This window comes from Odocoileus virginianus, chromosome 9 (genome assembly GCF_023699985.2).
Source record: "Odocoileus virginianus isolate 20LAN1187 ecotype Illinois chromosome 9, Ovbor_1.2, whole genome shotgun sequence".
Classification (NCBI taxonomy): domain Eukaryota; kingdom Metazoa; phylum Chordata; class Mammalia; order Artiodactyla; family Cervidae; genus Odocoileus; species Odocoileus virginianus.
Genome location: NC_069682.1, coordinates 29476708 through 29500627, shown reverse-complemented (window position 1 = coordinate 29500627; position 23920 = coordinate 29476708). Strand labels below are relative to the sequence as shown.

Here is a 23920-nt window from a genome sequence, read left to right as displayed (position 1 = left end):
CTCAGTGGTAAAGAATATGCCTGCCAATGCAGGAGACACAGGTTTGATCCCTGGGTCAGGTAGATCCACTGGAGAAGGAAATGGCAACTCACTCCAATATTCTTGCCTGGGAAACCCCATGGACAGAGGAGCCTGGCAGGCTACAGTCCATGGGGTCCCAAAAGAGTCGGACACAACTTAGGAGACTAAACAACAGCAACAAAATTAGGCTATTGGGGGAGGTGCAAGTATTAATCCAATAAGGACTATGACCTCAAGGAGAAAACAGAGTCTGGGAGTAAGTAAGGAACACTGCCAACTTCCTGCCTCCCTCCCTAAAGATAGGAATACCTACTCCCTTCCTGGATTCATTCATTCCCATCTCAGGAGCTCTCCCGCCACCTGCTGATCCCCAGACCTATATCCTGGATTCCATTCCCAGCTGCCACTTCATTCACCATCCTTCCCTTTCTCTCCTAATCTTCAACCTCAAAAACCCAGCCTCTCTGCCAACTTCAAGACAAGCAAAACATGTAGGTAAGAATCTGAGACTACACAATTTTTCTTCTTCCACTCATAACCAGGCAAATTAATTTTTATGCATTGTATCCACCTGACTGTGACATAATTGGAGCGCTACTGCTTACTGAGTGACCTTGGTCAAGTATCTAAACCACTCGGTTCTGCCTTTTCCCCCTGAAGAATGAGGAGGAAAGTACAGGACATGCTGGTTGTGTGAGATTTAAATTAGATCATCTAAACAAAGCGCTGAGAACAGTTCCTGACACACAGAAATTGCTTGATACATATTAGCATATTCTTATCATTAACTGGAGAAAATCAGCATTACAGGCAATGTGAAATGGTCCAGAGCAGGATGAAACTAGAAAAAAAACAGAGAACTGTTGCAAAGAGACAGACAGAAGGATAGAGACCCCAGAGTTCCCATGTGATGTGGTGGAAAGAAGCATGTGTTTGCAGGCCAGCAAACTTGCAATCAAATGTTGGTTCCACCAAGTCCTAGCTGTGTTGCCTCAGTTAAATTAATCATTCTAGCCTCACTTTCCTGATCTGTCAAATGGGATAATAATGCTCTCTGATAGAGCTGCTGGAAACTTTCTAAATATTTTAAAGAAATATTTAGATATATATATTTAGAGATAATTTAAGCAAAGCACCCAGAACATCATTTTGCAGATAGTGAACCCTCAAAGGTTACTGTCCCCTTTCCCATCTTCAAGTGAAAAATCTACATAATTGATGCAAAGAGAGGGACTAAGCCCTTTTTTGACAACCTGCTGTTTTGAAGTACGTTTATGTCTTTCTTGATCAATACACTCCACCTAGTACATTACATCTACTTCTTAGCCTCAGAACCAGAAGACCACAATCAAGAACTGGTCAAGTCCTTACTGGCTAGCTTACTTCTGAGCCTGTTTCCTCATGTAGTAAAAGGTGGATGACATTAATAACACCCAACCAACCCATCTCATGGCTTCCCTGCTGGCTCAGATGGTAAAGCGTCTGCTTCCAATGCAGGAGATCTGGGTTCTATCCCTGGGTCAGGAAGATCCCCTGGAGAAGGAAATGGCAACCCACTCCAGTACTCTTGCCTAGAAAATTCCATGGATGGAGGAGCCTGGTGAGCTACAGTCCATGGGGTCGCAAAGAGTCGGACACAGCTGAGCAACTTTACTTTCTCTTTCAACCCATCTCATAGAGTTGTTGTAAGGATCTGATTAAGGATCTGAAAGCAATTAATTGAAGTGGGTAAGGATCTGAAAGGGCTCTGTAACCTTAACTTGGTTTATAATCAGAAGAATTTGTCACACAATAAGGGCCTGCCAGGTGGCTCAAGTGATAAAGAATCTGCCTGCCAAAGAGCCACAGGAGATACAGGTTTGATCCCTAGGTTACGAAAATCCCCTAGAGAAGGTAATGGCAACCCACTCCAGTATTCTTGGCAGGATAATCCCATGGATAGTGGAGCCTGGAAGGCTACAGTCCACGGGTTCATTAAGAGTCCAACACAAGTGAAGCAATGGAGCACACGTGCACATCCTACAATGTCTCCTGCGTCTCAGCTCTTTTTCAAAGGGCAGTTGCCTTCCTATCTCCTCTATACTCGATTTTATTCTACCTGATTTCCATGAGTTCCCTCTCTGAATCAGTGTAACTACATGATGTTTCCATTCAACAATGCTTGATGCTCACCAAGAGGCAAGAGGACCCTGTTATTCTCACACTGATATCAGTTTAGTTCCTTCTGTGCCATGTAGACAACACACTACTTAAAAGGCTACATTCCTTCTGTTCAACTCCTCTAGTGGCTCTGTGACCTCCTGGTTCTCCTTCAGCTGCTTAAGATTCAGTGTCAGAAACCAGGTTTCAGGAACACTTGTCATCACTGTGATTGCCACTTCCCTTTGAAGATAGGGGTCTTTGTCTTTAACTGAGGTTGAGTGTGTTTGATTCTTTTTTCTCCCCTTACACGTTACCTTCGGTATTTTGTTTTTTAAAATATATTTTACTGAAGTATAGTTAATTTACAATGTTCTGTTAGTTTCTTCTGTACAACAGTAACTCAATTATACATATAGACATTCTTTTTCATATTCTTTTCCATTATGGTTTATCCCAGGAGATTGGATATAGTTCCCTGTGCCACACAGTAGGACCTTGCTGTTTATCCATTCTCTGTATAATAATTTGCATCTATTAATCCCAACTCCCGGTCCATCCCTCCCTCATCACCCCTGCCCCTACTAATCACAAGTTTTTCTCTATGTCTGTGAGTCTGTTTCTGTTTCATAGATGAGTTCATTTGTTTCATACTTCATATTCCACATATAAGTGATATTATATGGTATTTGTCTTTCTCCTTCTGACTTACTTTAAGTGTATTTAATTCTTTAACACTCACATTTAACCAGCAGTGATTCTTCCTACCTAGAAATTAGTTCCAACAACCTCAGAAGGCACTGAAATGTCACACAACAAAGCAATTGTCTTCTTACCTGTATCTGCAATATCCTACATCGACAGATCTCCAACTCAGAATTAGACAAAAAACTCAGAAGTCATTTGGGATAATAATGAGAAAAATAGACAACTATAAGAACAACTGAAGAAAGAAAGAGGACAAAACCTTGGCTTTGCTCAACAATGTCAGAAAGTACGTGTTAAATCTGGTACCAAAACAAGTCACATGTATAAAGGAAGAAATGAGAGACTAGAAATACAGAAAAGGTAAAAAAAAGAAAGGAAGAATGAAGGAAAAATATAAATCTTAAAGGAAAATTTTGTGAAAAGTAGTAAGGGAGTGGTCAGTGGGCAACTGTTCCTCGAAGACATCCTATATTAGTATTAAAATCAATCTAAAGGGATAGTTTGGGAGCTTGGGATAGACATGTACATGCTGCTATATTTAAAATAGATAACCAGCAAGGTCCTACTGTATAGCACAGAGGACTCTGTTCAATGTGAGGTGGCAGCCTGGATGGGAGGGGAGTATGGGAGAGAATGGCTAAGTCCCATTGCTGTCCACCTGAAACTATCACAAATTTGTTAATTGGCTATACTCCACAAAAATAATAAAAAGTTTTTTTTTTAATGGATATAAAAATATCCCAGTAAGCTTTATATTGATGAATGTTGACTAATACTATTTTGGATACACTGGGTTAAATAAAACATATTCATAAAATCAGTGTCACCAGTTAAATTTTTTTTAACCTTTTTAAACATGGCTACATAATGTGGCCAATGATGTTTCTATTGAGAAGTGCCAGGTTAGAGTACAGGTCTCACTCAGGGTCTGTCTGAAGACCTTTAGTGACAGAAAACTTTCTTCTAAGCAGAACATTCTATTTGAGACAGCAAAACCTTTAGAAGATGGTCACTGGTCTTAGTTTTAACCTTTGGGATCACGAAGAATATATTAATCCTCTTGCACAAGACAGTCTTTCAAGATGAAGACCAGAGTGATATGGAGCCTGCTATCCTATCACATTCCTCCTTACTCACTGAGAGATGTGCTTTGTAGCCTGGACACAGGTTAAACAAGAGCTTCCCTGGTGGCTCAGTGGTAAAGAATCCGCCTGCCAATGCAGGAGACTTGGGTTCTATCCCTGGGTCAGGAAGATCCCCTGGAGAAGGAAATGGCAACCCACTCTAGTATGCTTGCCTGGAAAATTCCATGGACAGAGGAGCCTGGCAGGGGTCCATGGGGTCGCAACATGACTTAGTGACTAAACAACAACAACAGGGAAAATATCTCCTCAGACTTCAGGACTCCTTCCTCTGTATCGTTTCTTGGAAAACCTTTCCTTTAAATGCTAATTATCCTGCTTGCACTGAACCATTGATTGCTACCATGGGGGGAAAAAAAAGTCACGGTTATGAATAGCTAACATTTAGGAACTATTACGAGTCATACTATGTTCTAAATATTTCACATAGTTTAACTCATTGAATCACTGCAACAACTGATGGGACAAGTAATAGGATGCTCCTTAGTTTATATACTAAGAAAGTTTATAATTAAGGCACAAAGAAATTAAGTAGCAGGGGCCATGTACAAACTATACTGCCTTTGCTTATGTTTTTATCATCTCTGCTATTTCACGGTCATGCCGATTTGTTTCCTGTGATCAAACACTCTCTCTGGAAAGTTTCCTGGTGGTCAGGAGTTTCTGTCTCATCCATGATCCCCTCTCCCCAGCACCTGCCTCCAACATGCCAGCAGGGTATGGAGCACCCTTAGCACAGGCTGGGCAAGATGGTATTTGCTGATTTGGGGAAAATCAAGGGGGATCAGAAATCCAAAATTTCAAAGCTGAAATCCCATCTATTTCATCTCAAAAGAGACCTGGGAATAAACATTCCTCCAGACACTCTCAGGTCTCATTCCGAAGGTAAAGCAAGATGTGTTTAAAGAAATAGAGACTTCAAACTGTCTTCAGGCTTCCGGAAGGCTCTGAGTCTGGTCCTCAGAGTTATCATCCATTTCCAAGAAAAAAAAAAAGGAAGGGATGGAGGAATAGGAATGAATCAGTTTGAACAACTTAGAACTGAGAGAAGGATCGATGTAGAACACCGTTAAGGATGAACTGTCTAGTAATAAAAACTAGGACTGATAAAAATGATTCATTCACTGCTGAGTGAGGTAAGTCAGAGAAAGGCAAATATCATATGATATCGCTTACATGTGGAATCCAAAAGGGGATAGGAATGAACTTATCTACAAAACAGAAATAGAGTCACTGATACAGAAAATAAAAATTATGGTTACCAGGGGGTAAGGGAGGGGGTGGAGTAGGGATACATTGGGAGATTGGGATTGATGTATACACAGTACTATGTATAAAACAGATAACTAGGAAGGTGCTGTGTAGCACAGGGAACTCTATTCAATACTCTGTAATGACCTATATGGGAAAAGACTGTAAAAAAAGAGGGGATGTATGTATATGTATAACTGATCCCAATTACTGTACACTTGAAACTAACACAACACTGTAAATCAACTCCAATTAAAAAAAAATTTTTTTTTAAGTGCATTCACAGAAAAAAGATGTGTTGTAAAACTCTCATGAGATCTTTGGCGGGGACTATCTGAGACCCATCCTTAGACCTACGATAAAGACAGACACCAGTGCTGCCCTCATTTTGGTCAAAAACGCTCAGAAGAGATTGGCTGAGGGTTAGACAGAAATTGAAAACAAGAATTCGGCAACCGGAGCGGAAATCACTCGAACAGTATATAGCAGCAAAGAGGCAGTGGGAGACGAGGGAAGAGATAAGAGGAAGGCAGGGTTCTGAGGGGCTCAGACCAGGCAGCCCCCCTGACCGGAGGAGTCGCTGCCTCCTCCCGGTCCCCAGCTTCCAGGCCTGGGGCCCCGGAGGAGTTTCCTGCAGAACTGGTGGTGCTGTAGCCCGGCTTCCAGGAATCCCTTAACACTTTCCCCCAAAAGAGGGGTACCATAGACCCCAGACCCTAAGTCAGGAAGCTCCCACCTCATTAGCCGACTTACCCAGGAGCTGCACAGCTACCGGAAGCAGAGAGAGGAGAGGCAGGAGTGGGGACGGCCTCATGGTCCAGAGTTGATCCTTTTCTTCCACGGATGGAGAGAAGAGAGTGGGGAAGACCAGGCCCGTGAGCCCCCAGCTGTCCCTGCCCGCTCCACCCTTCTCAGAACTGCCCAGCTGAAAAGGAGCGTGGAGGAAGAGCCCACTTTTAAAGGGTTTCTGAAATTAGGGAAAACCTCCAATAAGGAGATATCCTGTCACATGAGGGTGGTTGGAAAAACAGGAATTCAAAGTTACAACTTTGCTTTGTAAGCTAACTTCTGAGAAGAGCAGACACAGAGGAAGGGGAGAGAGGGACACGTGTGGGAGAGAGATGAGGAAGAGGGTGGAGGCGACTGGGCGCCTGTGAGAACCTAGGAGCCAGGGCCGGCCTGCTGGGAAAGGGGGGAAGTGAAACAGCGCTGGATCTCCCGGCTCGGCTAGGATGCGGGGGAGGGCAAGCTGGAGGCCACTACCTGAGCTGGAAAAGTGAGATTCTCCCTGGGGAGCGGCTGAATCCAGGGACCTTCAGCAGACAAGCCCTGGAACGTAGTGGAGATGGCAAGCAATAAAGAGGACAGTTTTCTGGACTTTCTTAACAGTCCAGTGGTTAAGACTCTGGGCCCCTCAACACAGAGGGGGCACAGGTTCAATCCTTTGTCAGGAAATTAAGATTCCCACATGCCACATGGTGCCCCCCCTCCAAAAATGATAATTTTAAAAATCCTGAATTATACCAATATGGCATTACATCTAAAATAATAAACTATTTTTTAAAGAATAGTTTTCTGGTGGAAATGTCTTCTTAAGGGCTGAAATGGATCCCCTCCCACTCTCCATATTCAATGTTTAGAGTTTCCTTTTTTTCTTTGAAAGCTTTGAAAGTGGCTTCATATGGAGCTTTGTTCCTTTCAGCTAGAAGAAAAGTAAAATTGAGACTAAGCTTAAGAAAGAAGCTCAGTTGTAACAGGAAGGAGAAAGTTCTAGAAGTCTTTTTCTAGAAAGTTCTCAAGTGATCCAGAGAAAACAGTGACAAGACTCGCAGTAAAGCCCCACTGCCCATCCTTAACAATAGTGACCCCCTTCAGGTTTAAAAGGGTCCTCTTACCAGGAGGAAGTCTGCTCATTTGGTCATTTCATGATAGGTGGTGGGATACTTTCTTTTTAAATAAATGAAAACATCTTTCATGAAGCATCATGTTAACCCTACAGATCTATTGTGTTATTTTTCAGAAGTAAAGAATGAATTAAGAACATTTTGAAGCAGATATCAGTAATTAGATAGCCAGCTCACAACTGGAGTGTGGGAAATGTTAGCCAAACAAAAGGAAGCTGCTGGAATATTTCTTGAAATTTTATTTTAGTTTTTTAATTTAAATTTACTTATTTTAATTGGAGGATGATAGCTTTACATTATTCTGTTGGTTTCTTCCATACATCAACATAAATCAACCATAGTCAACATATGTCCCCACCATCTTCAACCTCCCTTACACCTGCCACCCCATCCCACCCCTCTCTGTTGTCGCAGAGCACTGGATTTGAGCTCCCTGCATCATATAGTAAACTTCTACTGACTGTCTAATTTTACATATGGTAATGTATATGTTTTAATGATTAGTTCATCTTCAAGTGAAAAGCTCAAAGATTTACCATCTTTGTGATATTATAAACTTTGCATCCTAGTAAGAAATGTGATATACTTCTCTTACTGATTTTTTTAACATTCTAAATTTCAGATTACTCTGACAGGATGAAAAATATGATGAAAATGTAGGACACAAAGAAAAATGTTTCTTTTTCATTAAGCCAGTGTTTCACTGCCATAAAAGATTGGTTACAAAACACAGCAAATGAAACAAAATATTTCTTTCTAAAACACTGCTTCACTGATTCATCATGAGAAGAAAAAATATTTTAAATGAGACATTCATGGTTTTTAAATGTAAATCAATTATATAAATTCAGAAAGTTTGGCCTAATTTGGATTTGCATTAATTTCAGAAGCAGATAAAACTTAACTGAATTCTCTCTACACTCACATTCAGGTTTTTTTTAATCACACAAAATGTGTCATATGGCCAACCAGGATCAGTGGTAGAATCTGTGACTTTGAAAAATAGGAAGCCTATCATCCCACAAAGAATTTACCCCATGACCTTGACATTACTAAAACAAAGATTTAACAGGTTAAAAGAGGTGAACAAGCAAAAAAAGAAAAGCCAGTTCTTGTGGGAGTGATAGTGGAATAAGAAGCTTTAGGAATCCATCACTCCACTTCAACACCTACTAAACTGGGCAGAAACTGTGTGGAGTAACTATTTTAGTATCACAAGTAACTAGTAGAAACTTAGGAGCATCCAGTGGAGAGCTTGATGGAAATGCTGGTATAGTTCAGTGAATTTCAAGCTCTTCCTTGGGTATTGGCTATCATCTTCCACTCCCCCATCTTTGTGGCAGGTGACAGCCTTTTTTGCACCCTGATGGATCCAGGATAGCCCATCAGGGACTCATCTTCCAAATATCAGACTTGTGTATTCTGAAGGGTAATTACTGCTTTTAATTGCTTTCACCACTTCTATTCAACATGGCAAGAAAAGTTCCAGCCAGAGCAGTTAGTCAAGAAAATAAATAAAAGCATCCAAGTTGGAGAAAAAGGAGTAAAAGTATCTTTCTTCCAGAGATGACATTATTTTATATGTGAAAAACCCTAAAATGTCTACCAAAAAAAAAAAAAAGCCACCTGCTAGAGCTAATAATCAAATACAACAAAATAGAAGAACACAAAATCAAAACACAAAATTTGGTTGTGTTTCTACACACAATTAAAAATCTGAAAAGGAAATTAAGAAAGCAATTCTAGTCACAATAACATCAAAGAAGAATAAAATATTTAGGAATAAATTTCACCAAGGAGGCAAAAAAGCTACAAAACATTGCTGAAAGAAAGAAGACCTAAATAAATGGAAAGCTATCCCATGTTCATAGAATTGAAAACATAATATTGTTAAGATGACAATACTACCCTAAGAGATTTACAGATTCCATGAACCTCTATCAAAATCCCAATGATGTTTTTTGCAAAACAGGAAACCCCATCTTAAAATTCATATGAAATTCCAAGAAATCCCATGTAGCCAAAACAATCTTGAAAAAGAACATTGGAGGTCTTATACTTCCTGATGTCAAAACTTATTATAAAGCTACAGTAATCAAAATTGTGTCTGGTTCTGGCATAAGAGAGAACATAAAGACCAATAGAATAAAACAGAGAGCTCAGAAATAAGCACTCAAATATGAGGTTAGTTGAGTTTTTTCACAAAGGTACCAAGACCATTCAATGCAGAAAGTATTCAAAATGGGTCAAAACCTAAAGTTAAGGGCTAAAACTATAAAAATTTATGTAAGAAAACATCAGGAAAAATCCTCATGACATTCAATTTGGCAATATTTTTCTTTTTGGACATGACACAAAAGCAGAGCTACAAAAGGAAAAAGTAGATTAAATTGGGGTTCATCAAAATTAAAAAGGACACTATCAAAAGAGTGAAAAGAATGAGAGAAATGAGATAAAATATTTACAAATCATATATCTGATAAAGAATTAATATCCATAATGTGTAAAGAAATACAACTCAACAGCAACAACAAAGCAACCAATTTTTTAAATGAGCAATGTACTTGAATAGCCATTTCTCTGGAGAAAATATACAAATAGCCAATAAGCAGGTGAAAAGATGCTCAACATTGTTGCTGTTTAGTTGCTCAGTCATGCCTGACTCTTTTGCAACCCCATGGACTGTAGCCTGCCAGGCCCTTCTGTCCATGAGATTTCCCAGGCAAGAATATTGGAGTGGGTTACCATTTCTTTCTCCAAGGGGTCTTCCCAACCCAGGGATCAAACCCACATCTCCTGCAACACAGGCAATTCTTTACCACTGAGCCAAGGTGGGGGAGACCATTCAATATTGTTAGTCATTAGAAAATTGCAAACAAAACCACAATCATATATCACTTCATGCCCATTAGGATAGCTGTTATCAAAGAACAAAAACAAAAAATAATAAGCATTGATGACGGTGTGGAGAAATTGGAACTCTTGGGCATTACTGGTGTAAATGTAAACTGGTGTAGCCACTATATGAAAAGGTTGCTCCTATCCCTAAAACCGGAGAAGGCACTGGCGACCCACTCCGATACTCTTGTCTGGAAAATCCCATGTATGGAGGAGCCTGGTAGGCTGCAGTCCATGGGGTTGCAAAGAGTCGGACACAACTGAGCGACTTCACTTTCACTTTCATGCATTGGAGAAGGAACTGGCAGCCCACTCCAGTGTTCTTGCCTTGGGAATCCCAGGGACGGGGGAGCCTCGTGGGGCTGCTGTCTATGGGGTCACACAGAGTCGAACTCGACTGAAGCGACTGAGTAGTAGTAGTATGCATAAAACATTAAGCGTGGAATTGCCATATAATCCATCAATTTTCACTTTTAGATGTATATCCAAAAAATTGAAAGCAGAGATGCAAATAAATATTTGTACTCCAATGTTTACTGCACATTATTCATAGTAGCCAAAAGGTAAAAAGCAACACAAGTGTCTGTCAATAGATGAATGGATAAAAAATATATATATAATGGAATATTATATATATTAATATTATTCTATTCTATTTTATATATAAAATAATACATTATTATATATAATAAAATAATATATCTAATGGAATATTATTAAGCCATAAGAATGAAATTCTGATACCTGCTACAACACATACAGTCTTGAAATAACACAGACACAATACAGACACAAAAGGACAAATGCCACATGATTCCACTTATATGAACGTAGAATAGAAAAGTTCATAAAGACAGGAAAAATACCTCTATTTTTACCAAGGACTGGTGGGGGAGGGGAAATGAGTGTTATTATTTAATGGGTTCAGAGTTTCCATTGGGGATGATGAAGAGTTTTAAAAATAGCAATGATAGTTGTACAACATTGCAAATACACTCAAACCACTGAATTGTACATGAAAATGATAAATTTTATGCTATGTATATCCTGTCACATTAAAATAAAACCCAACTCTTATCATCCTCTTTATACCCTTCTACTAAGTTTTGGTTCTGGTTTTTGCTTAGCTTTTTGATGGTTGTTTTCAACTAGTGCTTCCTTCAGGCTAAAGGAGGATTTCTAAAAAATAAAGGAAATCCTCTTTTTTTTCTAATTGGTGAGACAATTCCTGAACTATTTCATTTCCCCTTAGATGCTCTCAAACATTACGTACCTCACACCCACTCAGTTCTATGTAAGATGAACTTAGTGATTCCTTTGTTCTGAAACAGTTCCAAGAAAATCAGCTCAACAAATTATTTGGTAGCCTATTCCATCATCTCTGCTAGTTTAAACTGGTGACTTATACAGAAGTTTATTTGGTTTAACTATCCCTATCTTTTAATGGGCAAATTTGCTCAAATGATACCAAGATAATTTTGACTCAGAAGGGAAAAAAGATATAATGATGCAGTTAAGTAAAAAATTAAAAATTTTAAAGACAGAAAACTGGCTTTTTAAATGTTCTTATTCTTCAATTTTCCAATCCTTATCAAAATACATCAAAACACCAATGATGCTTTTGCAATTTAATAGAAAGTAACTGACCTTATAGCAATGAAAAATCTTTGTATTGGATTATTTATCTAAAATTTGACTTTAGTTTATAATACTCTTTAGATAGTATATTTAGATTTACTATAATGTACAAACTATTTGAAGAGCCAGTGTTTTGTTTTGTTTGGCATGGGACATGTCCTTCCAAATAATTTAATTATAAGATTATTTGACATATTAAAAAGATCATACATCATGACCAAATGGGCTTTTTCCCAGGGATGCAAGGATTCTTCAATATTTGCAAACCAATCAATGTGATACACCACATTAACAAATTGAAAGATAAAAGCCATATGATTATCTCAGTAGATGCAGAGAGAGCCGTTGACAAAATTCAAAACCCATTTATGATAAAAACTCTCCAGAAAGCAGGCATTGAAGGAACATACCTCAATATAAAAGCCATATATGATAAACCCACAGCAAACATTATCTTCAATGGTGAAAAATTGAAAGCATTTCCCCTAAAGTCCAGAACAAGTCAGGGGTGCCCAATCTCATCACTACTTTCAACGTAGTTTTGGAAGTTTTACCCATAGCAATCAGAGAAGAAAAAGAAAGAAAAAGAATCCAGATTGGAGAAGAAGAAGTAAAACTCTCACTGTTTGCAGATGACAGGATCCTCTACATAGAAAACCCTAAAGACACACCAGAAAATTACTAGAGCTAATCAGTGAATATAGTAAAGTTACAGGATATAAAATTACACTGAAATCCCATGCATTCCTATACACTAACAATGAGAAAACGGAAAGATAAATTAAGGAAACAATCCCATTCACCATGGTGATGAAAAGAATAAAATACTTAGGGATAATTTGCCTAAAGAAACAAAAGACCTATACATAGAACTATAAAATACTGGTGAAAGAAATCAAAGATGACACAAATAAACAAAGAAATATACCATGGATTGGAAGAATCAATATAGTGAAAATGAGTGTACTACTCAAAACAATCTATAGATTAAATGTAACCCTATCAAGCTACCAATGGTATTATTCACAGAACTAGAACAAATAATTTCACAATTTGTATGGAAATACAAAAAACCTCAAATAGCCAAGGCAATCTTGAGAAAGACGAATGAAACTGGAGGAGTCCGCATGCCTGACTTCTGACTATTCTACAAAGCTACAGTCATCAAGACAGTATGACACTGGCACAAAGACAGAAATATAGGTCAATGGAACAAAATGGAAAGCCCAGAGGTAAATCCATGTACCTAAGGACACCTTATCTTTGACAAAGGAGGCAAAAATATACAATGAAGAAAAGGCAAGCTCTTTAACAAGTGGTGCTGGGAAAACTGGTCAACCACCTGTAAAAGAATGAAACTAGAACACTTTCTAACACCATACACAAAAATAAACTCAAAATGGATTAAAGATCCAAATGTAAGAGCAGAAACTATAAAACTCCTAGGCAGAACACTCACTGACATAAATCACAACAAGATCCTCTATAACCAACCCTCCAGAGTAATGGAAATAAAAGCAAAACTAAACAAATGGGACCTAGTTAAACTTAAAAGCTTTTGCACAACAAAGGAAACTACAAGTGAGATGAAAAGACAGCCTTCAGAATGGGAGAAAATAATAGCCAATGAAGCAACTGACAAAGAATTAATCTCAAAAATATACAAGCAGCTCATGCAGCTCAATATCAGAAAAATAAACAACCCAATCAAAAAACAGGCAAAAGAACTAAACAGACATTTCTCCTAAGAAGAAATACAGATGGCAGACAAACACATGAAAAGATGCTCAACATCACCCATTATCAGAGAAATGCAAATCAAAAACACAATGAGATATCATCTCATGCCAGTCAGAATGGCTCCTATCAAAAAGTCTATGAACAATAAATGCTGGAAAGGTTGTGGAGGAAAGGGAACTCTCTTAAACTGTAGGTGGGAATGCACACTAGTACAGTCACTATAGAGAACAGTGCAGAGATTCCTTAAAAAACTGGAAATAGAGCTGCTATATGACCCAGCAATCCCACTGATGGTCATACATATTGAGGAAACCGGAATTGAAAGAGACACCTGTACCCCAATGTTCATTGCAGCACTGTTTACAATAGCTAGGACATGGAAGCAACCTAGATGCCCAGTGGCAGATGAATGGATAAGAAAACTGGGGTACGTGTACACAACAGAATATTACTCAGCTAGTAAAAAGAACGCATTTGAGTCAGTTCTAAGGAGGTGGATGGAACTGGAGCCTATTATACAAAGTGAAGTAAGTAAGTAAGAAAAACACCAATACAGTATGTTAACACACATACATGGAATTTAGAAAGCTAGTAATGACAACCCTATATGCAAGACAGCAAAAAAGACACAGATATAAAGAACAGACTTTTGGACCCTGTGAGAGAAGGTGAGGGTGGGATGATTTGAGAGAATAGCATTGAAACATGTATATTACCATATGTGAAACATATGACCAGTCTAAGTTTGATGCATGAATCAGGGCACTCAAAGACGGTGCACTGAGACAACCCAGAGGGATGGAATGGGGAGGGAGATGGGAGGGGAGTTCGGAATGGGGGACACATACACCCATGGCTGATTCATGTCAATGTATGGCAAAAACCACCACAATATTGTAATCTGCAAATCCAATTATGATAAATTAATAATAAATAATATTTATATTAATAATATGATTATATAATTAATATGATTATAATATTTATAATAAATTAATTTTTAAAATATTATATTACCCATTTAATATTTGGAAAAAAACAAGAATAAGGCAAAAAGTGTATTTTTATGATCTGTAAATGACCCAGATTTTACAGATGGAAGTCAAGATGCAAAAACAGTGGGTATCTTCAAATTACACCAAATATGTAACATTACCTGTAATTGTAAGCAATTTAAAAGGTAATTTTTAAATTTATGTACTAAAATATTCTGGAAAACCTATTTTCTAAGGAACCTACATCTTTAAGAAGAAAAATAAATACATTGTAGATAAAGAAGGTTTTTCTAAAAAAAAATCCACTAACATTCCAATTTCAAAGGAAGAGAAATTATGAGATTTTTATTAATAATAGGCACATCCAGAAAATTAAGATTTGTGTATGTATAAACGCCAATTTACAAGCAAATATTACTTTGGAAAATATTACCCCCAGAACATATTTTACAAGCTTGATGTATTTAAGACTACACTAGTTATTTTGCTTTCGAATTATTATGCTGGAGAAGACTCTTGAGATGCCCTTGGACAACAAGGAGATCAAACCAGTCAATCCTAAAGGAAATCAACCTTGAATATTCATTGAAGGACTGATGCTGAAGCTCCAATACTTTGACCACCTGATGTAAAGAGACAACTCACTGGAAAAGACACTGATGTTGTGAAAGACTGAAGACAAAAGGAGAAGGGGGCGGCAGAGGATGAGATGGTTAGATAGTATCACCAACTCAATGGACATGCATTTGAGCAAATTCCAGGACATACTGGAGCACAGAGCAGTCTGGCATTTTGCAGCCCATGGGGTCGCAAAGAGTTGAACATGACTTAGCAACTGAACAACAACAACACTACAACTTTTTTAGGAAGACGTTTTTTTGTTTGAGCAATTTTAGGTTTATAATAAAATTGAGAGGAAATTACAGACTTCCCATCTCCTTCCCTGTTCCCACACATGCATAGGTTTTGGTTTTACTGGTTTTTCTCTATTGATTTTGTTTCAATTTCATTGATTTCTGCTGTAATTATTATTTCTTTTCTTACCCTTGCTGGCATTTGATTGCTCTTCTTTTTCTAGCTTCCCAAGGTGGAAACTTATTTTACTATAAATTTCCCTCTAAATACCACTTATGCTTGTACATTTGTACAAACCCATACATTTGGATAAGGCTTTTTTTTTTTTCATTTTTATTTACTCCAAAATATATTTTAATTTCTGTTGAGATTTCTTCTTTGACCCATGTGTTATTTAGAAATGTGCTGCATAATCTCCATGCAATTGGGAATTTTTCTATTACCTGTCTGTTATTGATTTCTCATTTAACTCCTTTATGAGAAAAGACATATTGTTTCTATTCTTTTAAATTTTCTAAAGTGTGTGTTATGCCCCAGAATGTGGTTTATCTTGGTAAATATTTCTTGTGAGCTTGAGAAGAATGTGTATTCTGTTGTTGTCAGATGAAGTAGACCATAGAAGTAAATTATATCCAATTAATTGATTAGTATCATTGAATTCAACTCTGTCTTTACTGATTTTCTATCTGCTGGAACTGTCCATTTCTGAGAGATGGATGTTGAAGTTTCCAACTATGATAGTAGCTTCATCTATTTCTTTCGGCAGTTCTATCAGTTTTTGCCTTATGTGGTTCTGTCATTAGGTGCAAACACGTTAAGGATGATGTCTCCTGAGAGAATTGACTCCTTTATTATTATGTAATAATCCCTTTCTTAATCCTTGAAAATCCTTCCTTACTTTGAAGTCTGGTCTGTCTGAAGTTAATGTAAGTGCTGCCTTCTTTTGATAAGTGTTAGCATGGTATATTTTTCTCCATATATTTTCTTTTAATCTATATGTAACATTCATAACTTTTTATAAGGACACAAAAGCTACATGGGTCTTAATAACAAAAACCATTAGAAACAATGAGAATTTCAATGTAATTTTAATAGCATAACTTTTAATCACAGAGTGTATAACAACAAATGTTTTATTAGCATAATTTGCTGCAATGCCTGTTAAATACCATAGACAAACTTTATAAACATGCGCACATCCTTAAAATAAACTATTAAATTAAATTAGGTACTCTGTAATTTTCCTCCTACATGGAGTCTTTTGTACATGCCTTCATTATTTATACAGTGTTGTGACTCTCCAAAATATCAGGCACATTCATGTTCAAATTTTAGGTGCAAAATGCATTCTAAACTCCAATAAGTAATACTTCCCAAATTATCTGAGCATTGTTCACTCTATAAATTCCAATACAAAGATAAATATAAATGTACATAAAATATTTTCATATTTAGGAATACTACAATCAACTACATGGTTATATATTCTTAATAAAAAATTATCAGGTATAAATTGAAATAAATTTTTTGTATGATAATCTTGTTCTAGAGTTACAAGCATTGTAAGTTTCTGTGGGATTGACAGAGGAAGATAAAATGCATTGTTAAACAAGATATTCTCAGGCCTTTCTTTAAGGAATTTAAAGATTAATGAGGAACTCAGAAAAGCAAACACACAACGAAAGTCTTAAAAAAGTGCTATAGTTAAGGTTCTATAAGAACTCATAGGAGGGACACTTTGATGCCTGACGAATGAATACATACATCAAGTTTATGTCTTTTAAAATTTTAACCTTTTTTAAAAAACATTTATTTATTTGGCTCTGCCAGGTCTTTAGTTGCACCATGCAGGATCTAGCTCCCTGACTGGGGACAAACCTAGTAGCCTACACTTGGGAGTATGGAGTCTTGGCCACAGGACCAACAGGGAATTCCGCTTATCAACTTTAATCTCTATATTCAGTAGATTACTCACTTCTACACATAATACTATTTGATGGAAAATTATAGTCTGAGGTAACCTGAAGATTTCATATTTATTTTTCACAAGTGTATAGTTTAAATTATTACTCCCAGAGGGTAAGCAAAGACACAGAAAAGAAAAAATAGGAAAATTAAAACAGTGCATTAAGCTACCTGTTTCTCTGTAGGGATTTGATCCAATTAAAAGTCTTGGCATTTATCAGTTATTATAGTTAGCCAGACAATACAATGAGAACATTCCCTGTCTAGTTAATCCTCTCAGACCTATAAAGTACTATTTAACCTTATTTGTAGCTCAAACAGTAAAGAATCTGCCTGCAATGTAGGAGACCCGGATTCAAACCCTGTGTTGGGAAGATCCCTGGAGAAGGGAATGGCAATTCACTCCAGTATTCTTGCCTGGAGAATCCCACGGACAGAGGAGCCTGGCGGGCTACAGTCCACGGGATCACAAAGAGTCACACACAACTGAGCAACTAACACTACTAACCTTATTAAAGTACTAGTAATATACTCACTTTGGGATGTTTGCCCCAAGTCATAAAACCGGAAGTTAAGCTTTTAGTAACTGTGAATAGACCTTATCTTACGGTATAAGGAAAAACCATAAAGCCCAGAGGGAGAGTGAGACTGGAGGATTTGGTGGAGAGTTGGAGCGGCAGGTAAATTCAGTTATTCATTCTTTAAGCTATTTGTTACCACAGATCACTGAAGACACTGCCTGCATAAAACATTACTCTGCACATGTAAGACTCTCGGAAATCTCTGTAGCATCGGAAAATTTATATAGAGTGGAGAGCCCCTGCTATGCATATCTGAGGGTATCCCATCATATGAAATCAAATCACATAATTCCATATATAATTATTTAATGTCAAGATAACTATTCTATATTATCACATAAGACACTAATGCACTTGCTGTTACATTTGTAAGTTGAACTTCTAACTTTAAACAGGACTTGCACCTTGCTTTCATGATGGTATCAAATTCCACAAATCAATATTCTTTTACTTTGAAATTTCCCTCTTCAATTAGTGGCTTCCTATTATAAAAGTTTATCTAGATCTTACCTTAACTTCATTACATTAAATTGAATCAAATGTCTATAAAATTAAATTGCTTTCTCTGCTGAAATCAACTAATTATATAAAAATCTCTTGCCACAGAGGAATGAAGAACAATTACATGTCTGAAGGAGAGAGACTCTAAAACAATTCAATTTTTTTAAAAAAATACATGGATCAGCCATGGGTGTGCATGTGTCCCCCATCCTGAACCCCCCTTCTACCTCCCTCCCCATTCCATCCCTCAGGGTCAATTTGTTAAAAGTACTGATAGAATCTAAACTTATTTAATAATAACAGGCTTATTTCCTAAAATTAATTTTAACTAATTCTTGTAATGCCCTCTCTGTCAACAATAAAAAAAATCTCATTCTTGGACTAACTTAGTAGGAAGACATGTTCTCATTTTTTAAGATGCTTTACTGAAGTGTACTTTTAGAAAAAGTGCAGAATACATAACAAAATTAACTACTGACATTTTCTACAAATCTAGGGGAACCAACTTAAAAGACAACAACTTTGCTTACATTTAGCACCATTTGCATACATTTTAAAAATTGACACGTTATAGTTTTTAAAAATAGTTTTTTCTCTAGCATCTTTTTCTTCATTTCTTCTTAGAGTGAAAAATAACATATGCCTGCCCTGCAAAAAGATCACAAGTGTATGCATGTGCATAAAAAAGAGGTTTGACTATAGGACATTTTCTCTTTAAAAAGACCTCTCAAAGGTTGAGAACATCCTGAAACCGGTTAAGTAATTGAAGTAAACATAAGACAGAGTCACCAGCACATTTTTACACAGACCCAATACGGGTGTGATTGTTCCCAGGACAATGATTAAACTCAGTCTAACAAAGATAAAAGGTAGATCCTGGAGAAGGATGCCAAGGCAATTCAGAAGCGGGTTCCGGGGAGTGAGTGTCATTCGAAGAAGAGAAATGTAACTGAAGATGTAGACCGCGTACACCCAGCCTGACTTGTACACCCTGGGGTGCCCGGCCACCCGTACCATTTCTATGGTGTCGGCCCACAGCAGAAAGCTCCCGAGGAAGATCTCCGCACGCACGTCCTGTTGGGACAGCCTTCTCAGGATTCCCCACTCAAAGGTGGGCTCCTGGGGTCCCTCTAGTTCAGGAGAGGAGCTCCCTGTGGCACCTCCTAGTGGCCGCGACAAGTGGGTCCTGTTGGCTGGCTGTGGGCGAGTCGCGTTTTCTTCATTTTGCTTCGCTTCACGTGTCACAGTTCTTATTTGTTGCAAATTGGTCGTATGGATGTGCCTGTCTTCGTTACCTGCAACAAATTGATTTATTTAAATTTTAAATTTTTATTAAAATGCAACTTTTCATTCAATTTTATTTAAACTTACAGGGATTTCCCTGGTGATCCAGTGGCTAAGATTCCATGCTCTGAATGCAGGGGGCTTGGGTTTGATCCCTGGTCAGGGAACTAGATCCACAGGCTGCAACTAAAAGGTCAGGCACAGCTGCAAGGAAGATGGAAGGGCCCACATGCTGCAACCCAATAAATAAGTGACTGTGTGTGTTAGTAGCTCAGTTGTGTCTGACTCTTTGTGAGCCCATGGAGTGTAGCCCAACAGGCTCCTCCATCCATGGGATTTTTCATGCATGAATACTGGAGTGGGTTGCCATTTCCTTCTCCAATAAACAAATAAAAAATAAATATTATAAAATAGATAAATGAATAGTACTTTATTTATGTTTGGTGTAGTCAAATAAATATTTTTAAAATAAATTTTAATTTTAAATGCTTTATTTAAATTTTAAAATTTTACTTAAAATTTAACTTTTCCTTCAATTTGTTTAAAATTTAAATATAAACATTTTATTTAAATTTCAAAATTTATTTAAACATAAAATTCTCAAATTTTTACTTAAAGTGAAATATTTAAATTTTTATTTAAATTTAAAATTTTATTTAAACTTGAGAATGAAATACAAGTGATATTTTATTTGAGGTCTGTGTCACACATGGAACTTCAAGATAGCAATTGATAGCACAATGCCAAATAATGTAGAGGCAGAGAATGCTCTTTGTGTCTTTGTATTTCCCGAGGTATGGATCCTAAGTCATTCTTACCATTTCAAAATAATACCCATTACTGATTACTGAGCTAAGTAAGCACTTTCACACATTGACTCATTTAATCCTCAGAAAAAAGTTGAGAAATAGGGATTACCATCCCAGTTGATAAAATATGGAAACTGGAGTCTAAGAGATAAAATGACACCTGAATGTCAAATACACAGTTAGGAATGAGCAGAGCTGGAATTTACACCCAGACTTGTTTGACCCCAATTGACAATCTCTTAACTTTATCACTTTCTAGAAGCAATACATCAAGTGCTAATTATAAACCATACACATATCATAAAATCAAATGAATCAAAAGTTCAATGGTTCAATCTTGTCACTTTATAAGAAGCCTACAGGAATGACTACAACCCAAATCTCCAGGTTTAGAGTTTGGTGCTAAGAGGGTCTTTTTTGAGCATGAGAGAGTCTTAGTGAAGGGTAACATTCTGAATCCAAGATTTTTAAGCTGTCCTTTCCCCCGACATTTTTGAACTAGTCAGTGTGATTGTTTAGACAAGTATCTCATTTGTGACCATGAAGCTGTGGCTGATCAACAAGTCAGTCATCTTAATGAGTAGGGTGTTCCTCATCAGCATCACAAGAGTAAGTGTGTGTGTGTATGTGTGTGTGTGTGAGAAAGAAAGTGAATGTATGTGTCTCTCCATATACACATGGGTATTAAGGTTGTGATTATGAAGGAATCTCAGATCTCAGAACTTACTGCTGATGATAGGATTTTTCTGTGAAAGGAACAGAATATTATTTTCCAAACATTTAACCATTTAGGCACCATTTTCACTGCTAAGAATTTCTCAGCTCTTGACACAGTTTACTCAGCCAACAACATGCTAAGCTGCCACATTCCTTGATAAGATAAAATTTAAAGGGAGTCATTAGACGGAAGTCTAAAGGTTAAAGACACAAAGGCAATAAAATTTGTTGAAATGTACTGAGCAGAAGTGAAAACTTTTTTTTTTAATTTTTATTTATTTATTTGTTTTTTCCATTTATTTATATTAGTTGGAGGCTAATTACTTTACAACATTGCAGTGGTTTTTGTCATACATTGAAATGAATTAGCCATGGATTTACATGTATTCCCCATCCCGGTCCCCTCTCCCACCTCCCTCTCCACCCGATCCCTCTGGGTCTTCCCAGTGCACCAGGCCCGAGCACTTGTCTCGTGCATCCAACCTGGGCTGGTTAAAACAAATAAGTTATTATGATTAGTGACTAACAAAGGGCTTGATGACTATAAGCAGGAGTTATGTAAAGAACAAACTTCAGTTTTCTGTCTATACAATTAATTATGTTAATATTGTAAGTATGAATTGAGTAAATTTATTAATTAAAAAAATAAATTCTTGATGAGATATTGTTTCCTTCTGGTATGAATTAGTCATAAGTGTTAGGACTCATGATCCTTAGAAACTCTCTTATCAAACTTAAGATGTCACAGTAGCATCAGTAAGAATCATTTTTTTATTAGAATATAGTTGGCTTACAATGTTACGTTAGTTTCAGGTACATAGCAAAGTGATTCAGATATATATAAATATATGGTGATTGAGCTACCCTGCATCCAAGGTCGGGGTGGCAGTCAAGAGGACCTACCCCAAGTCCAAGGAAAGGAGCAGCGGCTGCGCTTTGCTGGAGCAGCTGTGAAGAGATACCCCATGTCCAAGGTAAGAGAAAACCAAGTAAGCTGGTAGGCACTGAGAGGGCATCAGAGGGCAGACAGACTGAAACCACAATCACAGACAACTAGCCAATCTGATCACAAGGACCACAGCTTGTCTAACTCAATGAAACTAAGCCATGCCGCGTGGGGCCACCGAAGACGGACAGGTCATGGTGGAGAGGTCTGACAGAATGTGGTCCACTGGAGAAGGGAATGGCAAACCACTTCAGTAGTCTAGCCTTTAGAACCCCATGAACAGTATGAAAAGGCAATGACACTGAAAGATGAAGTCCCCAGGTTGGTAGGTGCCCAATATGCTACTGGAGATCAGTGGAGAAATAACTCCAGAAGGAATGAAGGGATGGAGCCAAAGCAAAAACAACATCCAGTTGTGGATGTGACTGGTGATGGTCCGATGCTGTAAAGAGCAATATTGCATAGGAACCTGGAATGTTAGGTCCATGAATCAAGGCAAATTGGAAGTGGTCAAACAAGAGATGGCAAGAGTGAACGTCGACATTCTAGGAATCAGCAAACTAAGATGGACTGGAATGGGTGAATTTAACTCAGATGACCATTATATCTACTACTATAGGCAGGAATCCCTTAGAAGAAATGGAGTAGCCACCATAGTCAACAAAAGAGTCCAAAATGCAATATTTGGATGCAATGTCAAAAATGACAGAATGATCTCTGTTCGTTTCCAAGGCAAACCATTCAATATCATGGTAATCCAAGTCTATGCACTGACCAGTAACGCTAAAGAAGCTGAAGTTGAACAGTTCTATGAAGACCTGAAGACCTTCTAGAACTAACACCCAAGAAAGATGTCCTTTTCATTATAGTGGACTGGAATGCAAAAGTAGGAAGTCAAGAAACACCCTGGAGTAACAGGCAAATTTGGTCTTGGAGTACAGAATGAAGCAGGGCAAAGGCTAATAGAGTTTTGCCAAGAGAACGCACTGGTCATAGAAAACACCCACTTCCAACAACACAAGCGAATACTCTACACATGGACATCACCAAATGGCCAACACTGAAATCAGATTGATTATATTCTTTGCAGCCAAAGATGGAGAAGCTCTATACAGTCAGCAAAAACAAGACCAGGAGCTGACTGTGGCTCAGATCACAAACTCCTTATTGCCAAATTCAGACTTAAATTGAAGAAAGTGGGGAAAACCACTAGACCATTGAGTTATGACCTAAATCAAATCTCTTACAATTATACAGTGGAAGTGAGAAATAGATTTAAGGGACTAGATCTGATAGAGTGCCTGATGAACTATGGATGGAGGTTTGTGACACTGTACAGGAGACAGGGATCAAGACCATCTCCAAGAAAAAGAAATACAAAAAGGCAAAATGGCTGTCTGAGGAGGCCTTACAAATAGCTATGAAAAGAAGAGAAGTGAAAAGCAAAGAAGAAAAGGAAAGATATACCCATTTGAATGCAGAGTTCCAAAGAATAGCAAGGAGAGATAAGAAAGCCTTCCTCAGCAATCAATGCAAAGAAATAGAGGAAAACAATAGAATGGGAAAGACTAGAGATCTCTTCAAGAAAATTAGAGATACCAAGGGAATATTTCATACAAAGATGGGCTCAATAAAGGACAGAAATGGTATGGACCTAACAGAAGCAGAAGATATCAAGAGGTGACAAGAATATACAGAAGAACTGTACAAAAAACATCTTCACAACCCAGATAATCACAATGGGGTGATCACTCATCTAGAGCCAGACATCCTGGAATGTGAAGTCAAGTGGGCCTTAGGAAGCATCACCATGAACAAAGCTAGTG

General features: G+C 37.6%; 1 protein-coding gene across 8 annotated transcripts in view; it reads right to left on the bottom strand.

The window, feature by feature from the left end:
- Positions 1-23920, bottom strand: part of MRC1 (mannose receptor C-type 1) — a 168958-nt gene that overhangs the window by 113064 nt on the left and 31974 nt on the right. The window contains exon 1 of one of the 8 annotated variants that reach the window (XM_020876236.2): positions 6015-6413. The exons of 6 other annotated variants lie outside the window; for them this stretch is intronic. In XM_020876236.2, coding sequence (XP_020731895.2) covers positions 6015-6075 — 61 coding nt within the window. In that variant the 5' untranslated portion in view covers positions 6076-6413. Of the gene's footprint in view, positions 1-6014; positions 6414-16362; positions 19634-23920 lie in introns of those variants that run through there. One more of the 8 variants, XM_070472121.1, reaches the window with a different exon arrangement.